The sequence below is a fragment of the Megalobrama amblycephala genome, linkage group LG21, assembly GCF_018812025.1.
Source record: "Megalobrama amblycephala isolate DHTTF-2021 linkage group LG21, ASM1881202v1, whole genome shotgun sequence".
NCBI classification, from domain to species: domain Eukaryota; kingdom Metazoa; phylum Chordata; class Actinopteri; order Cypriniformes; family Xenocyprididae; genus Megalobrama; species Megalobrama amblycephala.
In genome coordinates this window covers 17,820,118-17,840,994 of record NC_063064.1, presented here as the reverse complement: position 1 = coordinate 17,840,994, position 20,877 = coordinate 17,820,118, and the positions used below count along the sequence as shown (strand labels likewise).

Sequence of the window (20,877 nt, the reverse complement as noted above, 5' to 3'; positions counted from 1 at the left end):
TCAATATAATATGCCACTAGAAACAACTCTAAATCGTCAGAAACGGTCCTGCCATTTTAAATCAAGTTCAACTAACGTTACAGGAGATCGATTGCTGTAATTAGAGTAAGCTATCATTAGTTTTGTCCTGCTAATTATTATTTTATACCCATAAAAATAATAAGTAACTGCCAGATAACGATCACCTGCTTTTTCCCGACATGGTTAACATTAGGTGTGTTATCTTAACTAATAACATTTATTAATTAGCTTATAACGCCCACATTTAATGTTACAGAAAAAAAGTTCAGTGATCCATCAGATCCTGTATAGGTCGGTTAGTACAGTTTACTGCTGAACAACTCATTTTGTTGGTGTTAAATAACAAAGAAATCGAAAATTAACAGTTAGTTAATACATTTTCAATCTCCCCTCGAAGCTCCGACAGTCCTCAGACAAGCTGTCAATCAACTGTAAATCACGACCCGCTTTTATAGACCTTATTTACCAGAGAAACAAGCGCGCCGCCATCTTTGTAAAATTGTCTTTGAACTTCCGTTTTGCGGTAGCTCTGTACATTTCTATGGCATCGCTGTCAAAGAATAATTAGTTGGTTAAGTGGATTTACTTGTTGTGGAGTTAATGAAAGTTATCATGAGCATTGTTATGTTTAAAGCAGATGTCTTAACAAATGTCAGTAGATCGGGAAGATTTTAAAACGAGCAGTTCATTCATAAATGTAATATCGCTGTGGAAATACAAACCGGAAGTCAAAAGACAACGAGCGCAACGCTGAAAAGGGGCGGGGCTACATAAGGTCTATAGCATCAAATTGCTAGCTAAAATCTAAATCATCACAAAAACGAACAATTGAATATATATCAGCGTGATAACAACTACCTTAAATGACCAAAACCATCTTTCAGAAAGTTTTATTTGAAGCAGAATTTATTTTTAAGTTTTCACTGAAGTCTCATTCGACTGCATTGAGAGGGCGGGGTTTATGACCTGTACTGCATCCAGCCTCCAGGGGGCGATCAAAGAGCCCGCAGCTTCACTTTTCAGGACGTATGAGACACACCCGTTATTAATGCTTTTGTTTTGTCTCATCTGGACTATTGCAATGTGTTGTATGTGGAGTCCTGCCAGACCACTATTTCACGATTGCAATTAGTTCAGAATGCAGCAGCTAGGCTGCTAGTGGGTGCTATCTCTATATCTCTCCATAGCTTCTCTAAAGTGGCTACCAGTGAACTACAGGATAAAATATAAAACTTAAAATATAAAATTTAAAGCAGTGCATGGGATGGCCCCTGCTTACGTGTCTGAGCTCATTGCTGTTCATCAAGCACAGGTCTCTAAGATCCAATAATAAGTTATTGCTTTACTGTCCTCGTAATCATTTAAAGTTGAAAGGGGATCAGGCCTTTGTTGTTGCGGGGCCGAAGCTCTGGAATAGTCTTCCTCAGGAACTTAGAGAGGTCTCATCTGTAAATGCTTGTTGAAGTCAAAAACTACTTCTTGTCTTTAGCCTATGAGAGGGTGGGCTAGTCTTTGTTGTTTAGTAGGATGTGTGTTGTTTCAAGTTGTGTGTTTTAATGAAGTGTTTCTTGATTGTGCAGCATTTTGGTCTGCAGCTGCAGTTGTAAAGTGCTCTATAAATAAAGTGAATGAGTGAATGAATGAATATATATATATATATATATATATATATATATATATATATATATATATATATATATATATATATATATATATATATATATATTGATTCATTTTATGATCTTTAACTTTATGATCTTTAGTTTTATGATTAACTTTTTGAAGCATCAAAGTGCTAGCTGCATAGCGCTCTATGGAGGGACAGAATGCTCAGATTTCATCAAAAAGATCTTCATTTGTGTTCCAAATATAACTGAAAGTCTTATGGGTTTGGAACGACATGAAGGTGAGTAATTAATGACAGAATTTTCATTTTTAGATGAACTATCCCTTTAATATTGTATTAGTAAAAGTTTAAATGAACAATAAATGTATTATTAAACCTTATTGTAAAGTGTTACCAAAGTATTATATAAAGAGATCAAGCATTCAAAACCACACAGGTCATTTCTTTCCATGACTGGCAAGCTTCACTCATTTAGAACTCATATATTTGCTTTTCAAATAAGTAGCTAAATCAGAGTAATGCTATCAAAACTTACTGGTGATGCTCTTGAAGCTGTACCCATTACTTCTGACACCATTCACCACAGTGAAGAGAGTAAAACTGTGTATCGTCCCTGGTGTAAGATGTGAGTAAATATGTATAATCTCATCACCCATAACAGATCCAGTGAAATTGTTCTCAGTTCCATGACTATCACGCAAGGTGTAGTTGTAGATGTCGTTTTTGTTTAACTTATTCCATTTGATTGTCAACTGTGTCAGTGATCGATCGACTCCAACTTCAGTTACATCAGATAGAGCTGTAAAGAGATACATTTTCCACAAGAATTGATAATTATTATAAATACTCTAGAACATACAGTAAATTCCTCTCAAATTCATTACTGATAATTTAGTATGTGACAGGGTTGTGCACCATTCATAACTGAGTTGAGAATCTGAATTTGAACTGGATGAAGGATTGCAATATTTAATCATTAAAACTGAATGAAATTGAAAGAAATTCACAAAACTGCTGTCAAATCAATATGTATGTAATTATTTGGAAATTTTGTCTTGGACTAATTAAATGTGTTGAATGTCTTTAAACTCAAGAATCGTTTAATAAAAAGTGCAATAGCACAACCAAGACCAAACAAAGAACTGAGGAAACTGTGTATGTTTACACAACAATGGTGTACTAAAAATGGAAAAGTTTCTTCTTTGTACAGATGACAACGTTATCAAAATTATATTCGTTCACACGGATCCACGAAAAGGACGACAAATGCTGTATTATGCCTTACAGGCCAGTAACTGGCAAAGTCAGTTTGTAAAGAAATACTATGTTCTTACGCACAAACACATTCTTTTACAGAGTACTTGCACCAAACACGCATGCCTATAGACTAAACGCATAATACGTGTGTACATGGTGTCACCGTTTTCACAGATTTGCATTTTTGAAGTTTACACTGAGACGATAAGAGTATTGTTCTCAAAAACTTGCACTTTAAAACACATTTTCAAAATTTTGCATTTTCAGGCCACCAAAATGCCATTGCCATGTAAATGGCACAAATGCATAAAAAGTTTTGTTTGAAATTGAAATGGTGTATAAACATACCCTAATGGCTTAAATACACAGGAAGTGTTAATTAACCAGAAAAGAAACAGGTGCGGGGATTAATCAGAAACGAATGACCAAGGAAGGGAAAATTAAACCAAAACACAATGAGACTAAACAGACAAAAGCATAATCCTGAAAAGATATGTATGTTATGCAACGAGCCCATTATTTATAAATAATCAGAGGGATTAACGCATTAATGGACCTCTTAACTCATACGGCAACAACCAGCATATTTTGAATTGGGTCACACCTTAGATTAGGGTCCAGTTCTCACTATTAACTAACTGTTAAATAAGAATTTTGCCTCAATACATTTATGTTTACTGCTTATTACCATAATAGGTAGTAAGGTAGTTGTTAAGGGATGTAGAATATGGTCATGCAGAATGAGGCATTAATATGTGCTTTATAAGTACTAATATACAGCCAATATCCTAGTATTATGTGTGCTAATAAGCAAAGATAATAGTGAGAATTGGACCCTAAACTAAAGTGTTACCTTTGAAATTATTATTGCATGACAATTGGGAACCTCTGACAGAAGAGGGCAAGATTTCATCAAAGCAGCAGATGTGACACTCTCAACCACTCTAAACCAACAAAGCACACGTCAGTGTATGTTGACTGAAATTTTGTACTGAGACTTACCGTTAATACTGGCAAATTTGTATCCACTGCTCTGCAAATCTTTAAACACAGTGGAGAGTGTAAAGGAGTATTCAATCCCTGAAGACAAAGACTCAACCCTATATACCACTAAAGAATCAGGTTGTGTAGCTATAGTCTCTATTTTATCCCCGTATACCAGCTCATAAGTGTAATCGTTCCTGTTGTTGACTCTTTCCCATTGGAATGTCATCTCAGTCTCTTTCCGATCGATGACCGAAACACTCCCAACATTAGATGGAACTGAAGAGGAAAGAGAAAGAATTTTTATATTGTCTTTAACACTGTTACTGTCCACCTGTCCATCAATTCATCTACCTTTCAGTTCCTGACTGACCAGTTAATGTACAGTGGCTCCAGAAAGTAGTTAGAAACCACATCTACAAATGTCTAAATGTCTTTGCATTACATAAAAATACCAGGAAATTAGCATTATATTTTATTTTAAAGAAATACTAAACAAGCTCATTTTTATATCAGATATTACAGTTGACCATAGAACCACTGTGTTTGTGAAACGTTAGAGGATCATGTTGATAGTTAATGTGATTAACTAAATCTGGTTACTCTCGTAGGGCACCCATGTGAGGTTAGTGCTGAAAAAAGCTCTAGCAGCATTTGGGTAAATTCTAAATGGCATTTTTGCACTTCAGGAAGAGGATGCCATTAGTAAGGGCATTCCAAATGAAAGTGAACACAATCCATTCAGGTAGGGCCCTTCCACAAATTTTTTTAGTGAAGGGTAAATAGTGTAAATTTTATAGTTCGAGTAAACATAAACAGAATCATTTAAGTTTATTTGTTTTGTTTGGGATATATTACAAGCATTTTGTCATACATTTCATTTGAAGTTTAAATAAGTTGGTAGGAAATGTGTTTAATATTAGATTTGTAAGGTACATGTGACTACATGCAGGGCCTAAAGAAGAGACAGCAATTTTTTGTCAGTTACATTGTCAGTACGTGAACAATGAAGTGCTCACAAATAAGCAATACTTTAAGTGTTTTTAATCAATACTATATATTCCTTATGTTACTATAAATTCTTTGATTTTGCATTCAAAAATTGAAAAAAACTTCATTACATTTATTTTAGGATACTTTACACTGTAAAGAAAATATGGAATATGGTAAAAGTATGTAAACAAATATACAGTAAAAAAACAACAACAACAACAACAAAAAAAAAAACTGCATTTAGATCTAACAGAAGATACCGTAAAGTGCATTTACTGGAAGTAAAATATATTAATGACCATATAATTTGTCTTTTGAAATTCTATATAATATATTTTCAACAATAAATGTACATGTACTACTCTTTTAAAAATAAAAAAAATACAAATCACCTTAGAATTTACAGTGAAAAACTGTAAATTGACATTTCCAGAATTTCCCTGTGTGACATAAAAAGGCATTTAACTCAAATAATTGTGTTTAGGGATAGGCACATCGATACTGCAGTGTCGATATATCGATACACACAAGCTATTTATTTGGTATTGATTGATTTAAAAAACATATTAAAATTATATTAATACAAAACATCAGTTTCTGCCTCACTTTTAAATGTTTTCAGTACTTGTTCTAATGTTTATGCCAAAACACCCCCGGCATATTTAGCTGGCCTGTATGTATGTCACATGAGTCATGACTATGAGAAGCAAGCGTGCAGCGAAAAATTATGGTTTGTTTAAGAAATCTGTGCGCATGTTTTATGTTGTTAGTATTTTATTTTATTTTATTAAAATATATCTTGTACTAAATTATTTTTATTTAATCACAATATTTTTCCACATTATTTTTTACACCTATTGGTACAAATATTTTTTTTATTTAATTGTGCTCACATTTGCTTCTGTATTTGTTAATAATGGTCAGTATGTGTCGTGTAGATTTGCCTTTTACTGTAATTATCCTTATTTTCTAAACATTAACACTATTTTTTTTTAAAAATCACATACCGAAACAATCAGTATCGGTATTGTATTGTTATAATTGCAACAAAAAGTATCGGTAACAATGTCACCCTTCCCTGATTGTGTGTGTGACCGTGTGGAAAGGCTACTTGTAATGAACTTAAGGGGCGCCGTTGGCACGGGGGACAGGGGGGTCAGGACCCCCGCAGTTTTGAAAAGACAGAAATCGACCCCCACACTTTTGATAAGGGCTGCTTCAATTAGTCACACTATATCATCTTTTAGCTTAGAATATTTTCTTTCAAATGAGACCATTTTCACGTTTCTGTGAGCTTTCGTTCGCAAATAATCAGCTGTTTTGTCGCGGATGTGAACAGGAAATGCGCTCTCGAACGGAGAAACACGCGATCTACAAACCATCATCGATCAAAGCGTGCTAACGTTTTAGGACAGGTCGATGGTATATAAATCATGCCCGAACGTTAGCGTTTGTCAATCAAGCTAAACCGTCCATTCAGAAACCGAGAAATTTGACACTTTAAGGTAAGGAGGCTGATCTCTCAGGTTGACGCGCGAGCTGGCTTGACTGAAGTTTTCGTGAGGATTATAGTTTATGGACTGTTTTGATTTCGGTAATTACATCTTGAAAGGCAAAAGCATGGCATCTATATTGCCTCATCCAGTGGTGGACGCACGAGAGGAGATCTGTGCATTTAATTGGTATGTGTATTCTGTAATACTTAATTTACAATGCTTATCAGTGGCGTGTACTTTTGATCAGTGGCGTGCATTTTGAAAGTGAAAGTGCCTTTTGCGGTCGCATCGCGGTGCTCCCATGTTCCCGATGTGAACATAACAACATGTTGTCATAACAACCAAGCGTATTTTGAATTATTGCTGACAGTTATGGCCAGTTTTTGTGCCAGTTGCCTTTTTGGCGCCGTGCTGCACTGCAAATTAAACACTGTTTTCTGTTATGCATTACAATGGTGATGCAAATTCAGCTGATTTGTCACAAAGATAATGTTATCTAATGCTAAAATTACAAAATTGATGTAGTCTTGGAAGCATCAAGAATGTGTTGATTGAATTTAGGATTACATTATAGTTTTGTTGCAAATTAACAGATTATTTTTTAATTCAAAGAAAATATTTTTGCTAGGAAAACTTAACTGAAAGAAAATACTTCAGGCAAATTTAAATCTATATTGCTAAAACTAAAAAAAGTGATCATTGTTTTGTGTTGGGAACAGTTAAATTATTGACAGGGCATGTAAAAAATTCTGCAAGGTTACACATTGTATATACAGAATAGCATCATAATTCAGAATCTGAGAGAAATGTCAGAGGCAGTTGTTTTGTCTGTCACACCTCTTCCTTTCTTAATCAGTAAGTGCGACAGTACTGAGACTCACCGGTTATATTGGAGAAGCTGAATCCACTGCTCTTCACTCCTTCAAACACAGTGTAGAGTGTAAAGAAGACTTCAGTCCCTGAAGGCAGAGGCGTGACCCTATATACCACTGCAGAGCCACTTGTTGTAGGTATACTCTCAATTTTATCAATGAATTCCAGCTTATAAGTGTAACCGTTCCTGTTGTTAACTTTTATCCATTCAAATGTCATCTCAGTCTCTTTGCGGTCGATGACAAAAACACTCTCAACATTAGATGGAACTGAAGAAGAAAGAGAAGGAAATTTTACTTTTTCCTAACGTAGCAAGTAGTTGGAAATCACATCTACAAGTTCTTGCAATATATGTGTATATGTACGGAGTTGGACTTACGACGAGGAGTCCCCCTGGGTGCGAATCCCGCGAAAGGTGAGTGACGGTAAAAAGAGCTCAAAGAGAGATCTAAACGAGCTGAAAAAACGGTACGATCGCGGACGCTTTTTATGTCACTTTGCTTTTGTCACCGCTATCGGGTAGGTTTAGGCGTAGTGTCGGTGGGACGTTATTTTAAAACGTAACGGAGTGCAAATGTCAAATCAAGAACCGCGGCGATTCGTCTAAAAAGCAACGTCATAAAAACGTACCGTATTCACCCTATTATCTGCTATTTTCTGTTATGCATTTTACAATGGGGATGCAAATTCAGCTGATTTGTCACAAAGATAATGTTATCTAATGCTAAAATTACAAAATTGATGTAGGGATTTCCCCCCTTATGGTCTATGTATCCCTGCCTCTGCTGAATTATTTTTATCCCCGGTGGGGATAAAAAAATATCCCCACCGGGTGATGCTACACCACAAACCACTAACAGAGCATATAAAATAGCAAAAATAAAAATCATTTTTTAAAACATCGCCAAGTAAAACGCTGCGTTTATATAGAACTGTCTCTTTACGACCACAACAAACGGGACATTTCAGACGCGCATTCCGACTTCGCCTCAGCGCAAGTCAAACGAGCACGGAAAAGATGATGACGAGAGAGCTTCAGTTGAACAACAGTGAACTGCGGTCAGATGAGATGTTGTCAGGTTATGTCGGTAAAACCCAGAAAAATTAACATGACTGTCCAACACACCAAGCCGACGGTCGGCCGTCGGGCAGTTTTTCTTCGTTGGCCGACTAAGTTTTCTCAGTGTGTTCCGCACCGTCGGCTGAAGTTGGTTGTCGGCCTTTTTTCGGCCGATTTGAAATGTTGAATCGGCGTTGGAGCTCGTCGGGCCGTCGGGCCATCTGATGATTCTGACTGGCTGCTCATCTACTGCCGCCTGCTGTTTCGGAAAGGCATTTAATCTCACGCAGGCGCAGAACTGACGTGCTGCTTGGCCGTCGGCTGTTTAGTGTCGGTTTGGTGTGGCAGGGCAACTTTGGACACAGACGCTGCCGACGTGAGCCAACCCCACAGTCTGCTTTAGTCTCCGCTAGTTCGTCGGCGTCGGCTTGGTGTGTTCTGGCCTATACTGTGCTCGCGGCGCGCACTCAAGAATTGCATGCGCAAATGCGCCGGCGCGCGTTGCAATTACTTTATTATAGCTTAAATAAAGCGCAAAAGAAACTACGAGCAATGACCGTCATTATTCTGTTGTAAGTGAAGTCATGAAATTACCACACATGCAATTAAAGCTGCCTCAAAACTGTGCATGCATGTATTTGTTGACATGGTTTTAAAACTATTGTTATCCAATTTGTTGGCCTTGAAACGTCTTAAAAATGCACATATGTACACCAAGGAAATCTAAATTTTCTCGGGGGAGCATGCCCCCGAACCCCCTATCATACTACATTTTCTGACCTCGGTAAGGAAACCCTGTATATCACAAATATCTTATACAAATATTATAATATTTAGCATCGAGAACAGGTTTCTTTTCTTTTGCAAAGTATTATCTCCATGTCAACTACACAGCCTGCTATTGCTTATGCCACCTGGGCATTAGACAATATATACATGCTTATTTAAATAATGTATACAGTTGTAATAATAGGCTACATAATGTTCCATTTGAACTAAAATTACAATTTTAACACATAATAAACATGTGCGTGAGTTTCAGATGAATTTACAGGTTTAAATATAAATACTAGGTTTACATATGACTCAGTAAAGCCCTGACATTCGGTTCTATTTATTTAATGAATCATAATGCGATCGTATTATTCAACGCGCTATGTTTGAGATATCAACTACTGGTCGATGACCATAATGTTTGTATAAACTGTAGGTAACAGCTGGTAAAATGTACACCTAGGTCATAAAAACCGTAATGATACCTACACATAAATATTTTCTTCTCAGCCATGTCATCAATTGCTCTTGAGCGAAATCTCCTCCCATCCGTTGTCTGATTGGCCTTTCGCAATGATTCCTGGGTAGTTAAAGTGTGCGGAGCCTGCATCTATGTCCAGGAGACTGAAAGTCCACATGAAGTGCGCCATTTGGGACAGGGCCTTAGGCATAGTGTCGGTGGGACATTATTTTAAAACGCAACGGAGTGCAAATGTCAAATCAAGGCGATTCGTCTAAAAAGCAACGTCATAAAAACGTACCGTATTCACCCTATTATCTGCTTCTGCCAAAAAAAAAAAAAAAAAAAAAAAAAAAAAGAACGCTTTTAGCGTCGCTCAGTGGACATTTCGCATCGAAACTGCAGCGAGACGTACACACACACACACACACACACACACACACACATATAGCCTATATTAGGGATGCACCAATACCATTTTTTAAGGGCCGAGTACGAGTACCGATACTTTTTTTCTAGTACTCGCTGATACATTTATTAATTTCTTTCTCTCTCTCTCTCTCTCTCTCTTTTTTTTTTTTTTTTTGGTGATGTTGCAGTTTTCCAAGCACAACACAGTAAGACTAATGAATGTAGGACAGCTTCTTTATTATTACTCTAATGAAAAAAAGTAATAATTTTTAAGTGCTTGTCACAAACTTTCACAGTGTCCAATAACCTTCAAAGGGCATAATTACCAATATATATAATTGTTGTTATATAAAAAGAAATGTACAAACAAATTACAAACAATACAACAAATACTATAGAGATACAAATTAAATAAATGTGTTTTTTTTTTTTTTTAAATACAGTAGGTTTATTTACCATGTATACATTTATTTAACATATTTTGCTGTTTTATTAACATTATAGCCAAAAATAGGTGACGGTCCCTTTAAGACCGAATCCATGGATACTGGCACATATCCTGTTTTCACCCACATGTTTACGTCCACTTAAGCAATAACCGACTGTATTTACGTGAGATACTCCACATGATGGACATTTTGACAACTATGTGTGCATTTGACAATTCAGGCGCTTCTGGTCTGTGTCATTCAGCGCGATTCCGCCTATCCCGCCTTCACTAATCGATAACGAATTGTGATTGAAAAAGCATGCAGTTCGCAATGTGTGGGTTGTCATCATTAATTTTGAAGTATGTCCACACCTCTGAGGCTGACATTGTTTCTGCTGCTGCCGCCGGTGTCTCTGTGCACGGACAATTCTGTCAGTTACGTCATGTGAGGTATCGGTCTTTGGTATCGGGGATAATTTTACAAGTGGTAGGCCTACAAGTAGGCTACATGAGTTTGGTATCGGTGCATCCCTATTATATATATATATATATATATATATATATATATATATATTAATTGCAAGTTTCAGTTAGTTTAATTGTGGTTTTCAAATAGGTAACTTTTGAGAAAGATCATTTATTAACAATGAACTCAAATTAAACTTTAGCTTAAATGTTAGAAAACCTTTATATAAGGTTAGTGTCCGTTATTATAATATAAACTGTTACTGTAATATAAGAGGAATTTGAATTTTGTATTACCACAATTCTTAAGTTGATCAAAAGAGAAAACATTTTATATATTGCAAAACCTCAATGACTCACCAGTTACAGCAGAGAAATTATGTCCAGTGCTCCGATCCTCCCCAAACACAGTGTAGAGTGTAAAGGAGTATTTAGTTCCAGGAGACAGAGATGGGACTTCATGAGTTACTATATCATCCGGTTCTATTACATTGATCCGTTCATCTGAGACACCCTCTCTCGCCAGTGTATAACTGTAATCTCTGTTGCCCCCAGCTATATTCCATTGTAATGTTAATACAGTCTCTGTTTGAGCAATTACTGAAACGCCCCCAACATTAGGGATAACCATTTGTCCCTGCATGGGGAAGAAATGACATTGATTAAATAATCAAATAAAGAAACTTAATTCCAAACAATAATTTTGTTAATAAATTCTAGACATCCCAGCCTACTTGCATTTTTATATAAAAACAAAAATGAAATGAAATTCTTAATTCATAATTAAGAATTTTAAATGAGTAAAAAAATAAATAAATAAAAACTAGAACTTAATAAAACATTTTGTATTAATCTTAATAGAACAAGGGAATGGGCCATTTAGTTTATGTTATTCGTATTCATAAAATGAAAATATGTTTCAAATTATGAATATGAATCACATAAACTGAAATGGTCCGTTCCCTTGTTCCATTAAGATTATACAACATGTTTTATTAAGCTCTATTTTTATTTATTTATTTAAAATTCTTAATCCATAATATGAATAATATGTAAGGATTATTCAATTCAGTTTGATGGAATTTAACTATACAACTGAAATTCGAAATTTTAAAAACAGGCTGAAATATTTTTTTTGATTTTGAGTGAATTTATCACAACATCACTCTTCATGACTCAAGGTCAGCCAGGAAACTTGGATGTTTGACAACCCCATCTTATTTTAGCATGCTGCACAAGTCTTTGTCCAGGCTTTTGTCAGTAATACAATGCTTTTTAGCCATTCTGGTATGAACCCACACTACACCTCAAGTCTTCAATGAACCTACATTACGCTGCATTGAATTTCATCACCAGCTGCAAAGTTTATTCAAAGACTGTGGTTGCTTCTCAATTGGATGACTGCGTCCTAAGACTGTGACTTTCCTAAACCATGTGCTTCTGAGGCTTCAAGGCTAGAGTCCTGCTCAGCATTGAACACTAGAATGAGACAGTCTAGTAAGTGTGAAATGTCAGAAATGTTTGTCACACTTTATTTTAGATGGTTTTAACTACTATACTAACATTAAATACCCACAAGACTGTGCATTTACTGTGTAACAACATGTTAAAATTCCCACATTTATTGCTAATGTACGGTGACTGGGAGGGGACATGTTCGGTTCATTTAGTTTTGTTGTGCGCACGACATATAAACTCGTGGGAACGTAATAATATGTCATGGCCACAAGATATTAATTCGTGGGAACGTGATAATAACTCGTGGCCATGGCCGAGATCATTTTGTTGAGGTAAGGACATCCTTATATCGTGGCCACGCGATGTAAAGTCGTGGCCTCGAGATCATATGGTGAGGGAACGATATATTTTTCTCGTGGTTAAATGACGAGTTAAAAAAGTAGTTAAATGTTTAAACAATCTGCGCTACCATAGCAACCTGGAATTATCAGAAATGGACAAGACTATAATAATATTTATTTTTAATTTAGAAAAAGAACGGAATTAAGAAATTATTATATTAACATAGTGCATACTATTGTGCGCGATGTTGCTTAGACAGCATTCGAATGAAGTTTATCAATAAATGTTTAAAATGTAGCCTACATTTTAATCCCATCCAACAGTCTTTTAAATCCATTCACTGATCGTTTATTTTTTATTTCAGAGTTCAGAGTTCAGAGAATCTTTATTGTCTATCAACAATGATAGAAATTTTTCTTTGGTTTTTACATATTTAATATGTTTATTATTAGTTACATTTGTACATTTATTTGCTTTATTTTCCCCTTCATTTCCATATTTCTTTATCTAATTAACATTCTTTACTTCATTACTTAAAGTTTGTATTCTATACAGTAAATGCCCGATCATGCCAATAAAGTTTTGACTTTATGATTGTTTCTGTAGCCTATTTCTGACTACAGTATGCTAGCTTAAATTAGCGTTTGTTTTCACTTGTAGCCCGTCGTGCCTGTGACAGCCTTCGAATTAATTTCAAAAATGTTTTACTAGGCTATTAATAGGCTATGTTAAAAGAATATTTTGTTTATTATTTGTATATAACCTATGAAAGCTTTATTTATGATTTTATTTTATGTCTGTAGGCGCAATTTTATAGGAAGTTCATGATATGTTCTCGAGGCTACGACTTTACATCGCGTGGCCACGACATAAGGATGTCGTTACCTCAACAAAATGATCTCATGGCCACGACTTATTATCACATTCCCACGAATTACTATCTCATGGCCACAACATATTATTACGTTCCCACGAGTTTATATGTCGTGGGCACGACAAAACTAAATGAACCGAACATGTCCCCTCCCGGTCACTGTACAAGCGCTGTCATCAAGTGCCATCGAGGGCTATGTCAATTAGAAGGATCCTTGGAATGCAGCCTTTGTTTTTGTTTTTTTCATCAATATTTGAAGGATGCATCAAGTGTAGCCTTTATGTCTATTACCCACAATCCTTTGCACATATTCCAATTCACACAAAAAAGCAAAAAATTAATCATCACCGAGCTCCAATTTCATTATGTAATTACAGGACAAAAAAATGTTCAGAGATTAAAGAATTATGATTTCTTTGGTTTTGTTGTAAATTAATTACTGTAAAAAAAAAAAAAAAAAAAAAAAAAAATCAATCCCTAATTCAACTTAATTTCAGTTGCTATATTTAAACTGGCTGTACAAGTCATTTCAACTCATTTTTATTTATTTTTTTATCTCGCCTAGTTGAATCTTGTAGCCTATAACTTTAAAAAATGAAGTTGAATTTGGTTAAATTATTTTGATGAGTTAAATTAATGGAAAATCATGTTGTCATGACTTATTGATCATATAATTTTTACAGTATAGTTTTAATTAATCAGAAAGTCAGTTAATACAAAGATTTTTACTGTATGGTATTTTTTCCCTCAAAATAAAGGTTTAGGAAACCTTTATGATGTAGCCATCCACACTTATTTTTTTTTTTCTTTATGAGCACTTGTGCTGTTAAAAAAAAATAAAAAATTAGGAGCACAGTCAAAAATTTAGGAGCACTTTCTGATCAATAACAGACACTAACTTTCCTTCTACATGCCGATATTTGCCCCTTTAAAATAATTTCCACAGGCATTTGCCATTATAAGAGCATCGTATTAAATGTATGCATCATATTTTGTCAATTTCTTAAATTAAAATAGAAAATTAGTTTTTAAATGTTAAATAATAAATACATTTAGAACAATAAGACCCAATCAGGCTGTTACCTATCAAAATAAATCATCAAAATGCACTGCAGAGGTGGCACAGAAGCTCCATCTGAAGTGGTTTTTAGACACATTTACATAGACTGCTTAATGCAGCTCATTGGTAAATAATGTTGTACGAATGTTTTTAAATATAATTTTGAATTTAGAAATATATATAAAAATTTTAATACAATTTTTAAAATTTAAAAAATATAAAAAAGTTTTTACTTAAAATATCAATGTAAAGTGTTAATATGAAAATAAATGTATTACATTTACCACCAGTAGATGGCAATACATCTTAATGTGCGAGTCATTCATTCAGTCCTTCAAAACGCAGATTCATTCAGGAATCACCGTTGCTTGGAGATGCATAACAGTTCTGGTGTGGAACTATTTTCACGAAATAGAGCAAAAACAGACAGTATTGTGGCTAAAATTTTGCCACTTAATATCAGCTTGTTTATTGGACTTCAGTCAGATCAGTAAATATCACATTTGCAATCATGCCAATATTCAGAGAAGAGTATACTCGTGTTATAGTACTTAACTAAAGGCAGGAACACACTAAGCCAATGGCAACGAACTAGTGGCGACGAAAGCAGACTGCGGGGTTGGCTCACGTCGGCAGCGTCTGTGTCCAAAGTTGCCCTGACACGCCAAACTGACACTCGACAGCCGACGGCCAAGTAGCACGTCCGTTCTGTGCCTGTGTAAGATGAAATGCCTTTCCGAACCAGCAGGTGGCAGTAGCTGAAAGCCAATCAGAATGATCAGATGCCCTGACGGACCGACGAGCTCCAACGCCGAAAAAAAGCAGACGAGGACCAACTTCAGCCGACGGTGTGGAACACACTGAGAAAACTTAGTCGGCCAATGAAGAAAAACTGCCCAACAGCCGACCATCAGCTTGGTGCGATCGACGGTGTTACCGGTATTCAGCCGCAACACCGGTTATATTAACTGCCCACCGTGACCATGGCACTAAACCCACCGTTGTTTTGATTTTTTTATAGTAATAAAAATAATTTAGTTAGAGAACAGCTACAGTTAAAAACTGAACACGTCTGATCAATTCAGTGAGAGCTGAACGAGAGTCGCAGCAGGAGTCAGATTTCACCTCACTTCGCCCATTTCGCCTCATTTCTCTGAATGACGATGGATGAATATTTGGTTGCAAAGCGAAAACGTAAAAGCATATTTAAGCGAGTTTGTCATTGTACTGTTTTTTTTTTTAAGAATAATAATGAACCCACCCACCATTCAAGCAATTGCCGCCTCCGAATTGCTGCTACTTTAAAAGCGAAAGTAAAATGTTTTTATTAATTTTTGGTGGCATTTTTGCCCTCAGGCCCCCTTTAATTTCCGACATTGCTTATGATAATCCAAATGTATTTCCAGTTAATTTGGCTGAAACATCAGCAGCATGAGACGGTCTCGTTTCACCTTGTATACAATATTAGCACTTGCTCTGCTGACTGAAGCAGCGTCTTTGAATGAAAGCATGAAAAGCTGCCCATTGCAGTGTGAAACATAACTGTTGTTCAGTGTGGATGCATTTTAGGAGGTGTACATTTTGTTCCAATTGTAATATAGTTCTATTCATGAGAATCGATCGGGTCACTCGCACCAGTGCGCCTAAATATTTTTTCACACTCGCACGCAGTTATTTTCAGGCGCAAATGCAAGCGAAATGCTCGCACTGTAGAGCCCTGCCTATCTACACACACCGAGGCCCGAATCTGTGTCAGATTTTGTGTCGTAGCTTTCGACTTTTGCAAACTGGAGGTACAAAATTGCTCTAAAAAATGCAAAAATATTGTGGCTTGCATATGCCATATGGAACCGTTGCACCCTATTAATTTAGAAATTCCAGAAGTATGTGACCAGTGAGTGAACAGCAAAAAGGCACATAATCACTCTTCCTAACTCTCATATTCAGTGTACTATGATGGTGGAATTATCTTTAACTATCTGTAAAATATCACTTTTCAATAAGGTTCCAATTAGATAACATTAGTCAATGCCTAAATTAAAATGAACTAACAAGCCATTTTTGTTAATACAAAAATACTACTGTTCATTGTTAGTTCATGTTAGCTCAGGTCCATTAAATAATATTGATTTTAAAAATATAAGAATTTATTTATATAAGTATTTATCATTGTTAGCTAATGTAGTTTACTAATGTTAACAAATGAAAGCTTATTGTAAAGTGTTACAAATATCACTAGAATTACTCAAATCTTCAAAATTAACTCTTTACCATAGCTCATTTAGGTCATTTACTATATTTTTTACAAACACGATGTTCACAATGAAACTGATTCAGATGGATGACTTAAATGTTTACTTGGGCAGATGAAATGTAATGAAAATTAAATTGTAATATTGCAGGTCATAAATGTAAACTCAAACACAAAACCATTGTGTGAATGTTGTATAATGTTTCACGACACAAATGCACAGTGTCATGACAAATAAACTACACTAAAATATATTTGCATGATATATTAGCTTATCATTTATTATTATTATTATTATTAGGAGTGCAAAACTTACAACATAGGGTGAACACAAAACACAACAAAAGATAAAAACAACAATAAAACAGCAGTGATAGTAACAGCAATGAAAAATAAGCAGAAATGACAAATAATAATAGTAATAGTAGAAGTATTTAAACAGTAATAGCATGTATAATAATGATAATATTTTGTGATGATGGCAACAGTAGAATCAGCAATGATAATAACAGTAATAATTACAATAATGATACTAAAGATGGTGATAAGTTGTGTTGACAACAATAGTAATATCAGTAACAATAATAGATAACATTGATAATAATAACAGTAGTGGTACTAATACTGAAGATGGTGATGATAATATTTGTGTTGACAGAAAAAGTAAAATCAATAATAATAATAATAATAATAATAACATTTGTATCAATAATAATTGCAACAGTAATAATAGTAATACTAAATATGGTGATGATAATTTTGTATTGACAATACAACTGCAATAGTAATAATTTAATAACATTAATAACAACAACAACAACAATAATAATAAAATAATAATGATAATAATAATAACAACAACAGTAATTAAAACAATAGTAATGCTAAAGATGGTGATGATGATAATGTTTTGCGATGACGGGGCAGTGATATCAATAACAATAATTTTAATAATAATAAAATGACAGTAATAATGAAATCATGACACATACCTAAACACATACCACACCTCTCCTAGTTTCTGTGTCAGTGTGCTGTTTTTTTTTTTTTTTCTCTCATTCACAGTATAATTACTATTTGTAGGTATGCCTAAGCTGAGGTGGTGCATTAAAAGAAGGGTGTGGTGCATTAAAAATGTTATGGTACACAGGAGTCAGACACAGATGTAAACAGGTAATGGTTGTTTATTGACACCAGTAGAGCAAATGGCAGAGAACAGGTAAGCAGTAATGGATATGGAGATGGATATAGAGGATGTCTTCTTTTCAGATATGGAAATCCGTGAACACGCTGGAGAAGGGTTGAGCACTCACACACAGGAGACGAGGAACACGGAGGGAAGGAGACACGCTGGAGACAGGTAAGTATGAAGCAGGGAGTCCTTGAGGTAAGCATTAACGTGAGTATCTGCAAACGAGACCGGACGTGGAGTGCTGTGTGTGCGTGCTCTTTGTAGTGTTGTTGATTGGTGCAATGATGAGGTGCAGGTGGCGGTGATCAGTACTCTGGAGATGGAGTGCGCTGTGATTGGTGGATGTTGGAGCCTGACGTGTCTGTGACAGTACCAGTAGCCCTGCACGTACCTTCTGACATCGGCTGCCATCCCTGGCCACCAGAAGCATTCTTTCAGCAACGAGAGGGTTTCATTGACCCCCGGGTGACCAATGCCTAGTGACGGTGAGTGGTTTCATTTTCTGAATAGAAGGGATTATGGCACTCACCATGGGTCGAGGAGGTCGTGTGGGGCACGCCGCAATCGCATGCCCGGAAGCGCCACAATACAAGCACAGGTTCAGGGTCAGCTGACGATGGCGCTCAGAGGGAGTTAAACAAGAATTCTCTACATCCATGGGTTCGTTGGCTGGTTCTGGGGAGCTGACGGGTTCGGATCGGCAGAGGAGCATGGTGGGAAGAAACTGGTCCTGGTGTTCTTGGAGGCAGGCCTGCATACGAGTGGCGCAGCGGATGGAGAGCTGGATGAACTTCTCGAGGCCGATGGAATCCTCGTATGCAGCGAGATGCAGCCGTACCCGGGGTTCCAGTCCTTGACGGTAGGTGGTTATTAAAGCCTGTTCGTTCCATCCGCTAACAGCAGCAAGCGTTCTGAAGTGCAAAGCATAATCATAAATAGACATAGATCCTTGTTTAAGATTGTAGAGTTTCTCACCAGCAGATGAATCTGTAATCGGTTTCCCGAAGACTTCCCGGAAGTGGGAAATAAAGGCAGGATGTGATCGAGTGACAGCACCGTGTTGTGACCAGATGGAATCTGCCCATTTTAATGCTTTGCCGCTTAACTGGGAGATGATGAACGCTATCTTGGATGTGTCGTTCGGGTACAGGTGCGGCTGCATCTCCAGGACCAGTTCGCACTGCAGCAGGAATCCGCTGCAGTCCTCCGCCGATCCTGAGTAGGGTTTGGCCATGGGACTGGCGTACAACGGAGGTGAAGGAGAGCTGACGGTGCTGACTGAGGTTCCCGCTGGTGCAGGTGAGGGAGAAGTGGCTGGAGATGGTGACGGTGGATTGGTGGTGAGTGTTCGCCGAAGCGCATCCACCAGGGCTTGGAATGGGTCTGGTTGGCTCATACTGGGTCTACGGTGTTGGTACGGTCTTCTGTTATGGTACACAGGAGTCAGAAACAGATGTAAACAGGTAATGGTTGTTTATTGACACCAGTAGAGCAAATGGCAGAGAACAGGTAAGCAGTAATGGATATGGAGATGGATATAGAGGATGTATGGAGATAGTTACTGTCCTTTTCTTTTCAGATATGGAAATCCGTGAACACGCTGGAGCTGGAGATCGCTGGAGAAGGGTTGAGCACTCACACACAGGAGACAAGGAACACAGAGGGAAGGAGACACGCTGGAGACAGATAAGTATGAAGCAGGGAGTCCTTGAGGTAAGCATTAACGTGAGTATCTGCAAACGAGACCGGACATGGAGTGCTGTGTGTGCGTGCTCTTTGTAGTGCGGTTGATTGGTTCAATGATGAGGTGCCGGTGGCGGTGATCAGTACTCTGGAGATGGAGTGCGCTGTGATTGGTGGATGTTGGAGCCTGACATGTCTGTGACAAAAAACAGCATTTGGTGCATTAAAATTATGTGTGGTATATGTTAGGTGTTGGTTTGATTTGGTTATATTTTTATATTTTAGATATTTATATTATTATTACCATTATTATTTTATTCATTTATTTATTTATTTTTTAATTATTAAAGATATACATTATACCATTACCGTCCTTGTATCAAGCAAAACATCATCACACCACCATCATTCCATTACTGCTAAATGTTTCTATGATATTGATAATATTAATAACAATAATAATAATAATTAATGTTAATAATGTCAATAATAATTATAATAATGAAAATACATTATTACTAAAACCTTATATAAATATGTATAATAACAAATGAATATATAATTAAACAGGATGAGTGTGTCAGATTTGTAATAGTTGAAGGAGGTCTGATCTGGAGTGTTGTGGCTCCGATATACAGTTGTAATGAGGTGAAAAATATTCTAGGGAGATGTAATCTATGAGCAAATTTTTCCAATGCGTTATGTGAATGGTGTTTCGGGATTTCCAGTTCAAGAAGATAGTTTTCTTGGCGATGGCTAAGGCTACAAGGAGCATCCTTTTGTTTGTTATTTACTGATTGAGAGTTGATAGATCGCCCAGTAGACAGAGGGAGGGAGATAATGGGATGTGGCAGCCCAGGAGGCGGGATAGGGATTCAGTGACGTCTTTCCAAAAGTGTTTAATGAATGGGCAGTGCCATGTGGCGTGGATATATGTGTCCGGACAGTTTTGTGAGCAGCGTGAGCAAATTTCTGATGTGAATACCATTTTAGACAGCCTTTCCCCAGTGTAGTGTGTTCTATGAAGAGTTTTATACTGTATGAGTCCAGAAGTTGGTATCAGGAGCAATCGAAAGGTCTTCTTCCCATTTGATTGTTGGTAAAGTTATGGTTTTATTTGAATTAGTTATAATTTTGTATATTTTGGAAAGTAATTTTTTCAGGGA

General features: G+C 36.4%; 1 protein-coding gene across 1 annotated transcript in view; it reads right to left on the bottom strand.

The window, feature by feature from the left end:
• LOC125256403 (receptor-type tyrosine-protein phosphatase H-like) overlaps positions 1 to 20,877 on the bottom strand; it is a 73,778-nt gene that overhangs the window by 38,413 nt on the left and 14,488 nt on the right. The window contains exons 6-11 of the mRNA XM_048172389.1: positions 19,276 to 19,452; positions 18,867 to 18,939; positions 18,558 to 18,779; positions 7,260 to 7,554; positions 3,908 to 4,168; positions 2,184 to 2,447 (exon numbers count right to left, since the gene is read on the bottom strand). Coding sequence (XP_048028346.1) covers positions 2,184 to 2,447; positions 3,908 to 4,168; positions 7,260 to 7,554; positions 18,558 to 18,779; positions 18,867 to 18,939; positions 19,276 to 19,452 — 1,292 coding nt within the window. The remainder of the gene's footprint in view (positions 1 to 2,183; positions 2,448 to 3,907; positions 4,169 to 7,259; positions 7,555 to 18,557; positions 18,780 to 18,866; positions 18,940 to 19,275; positions 19,453 to 20,877) is intronic.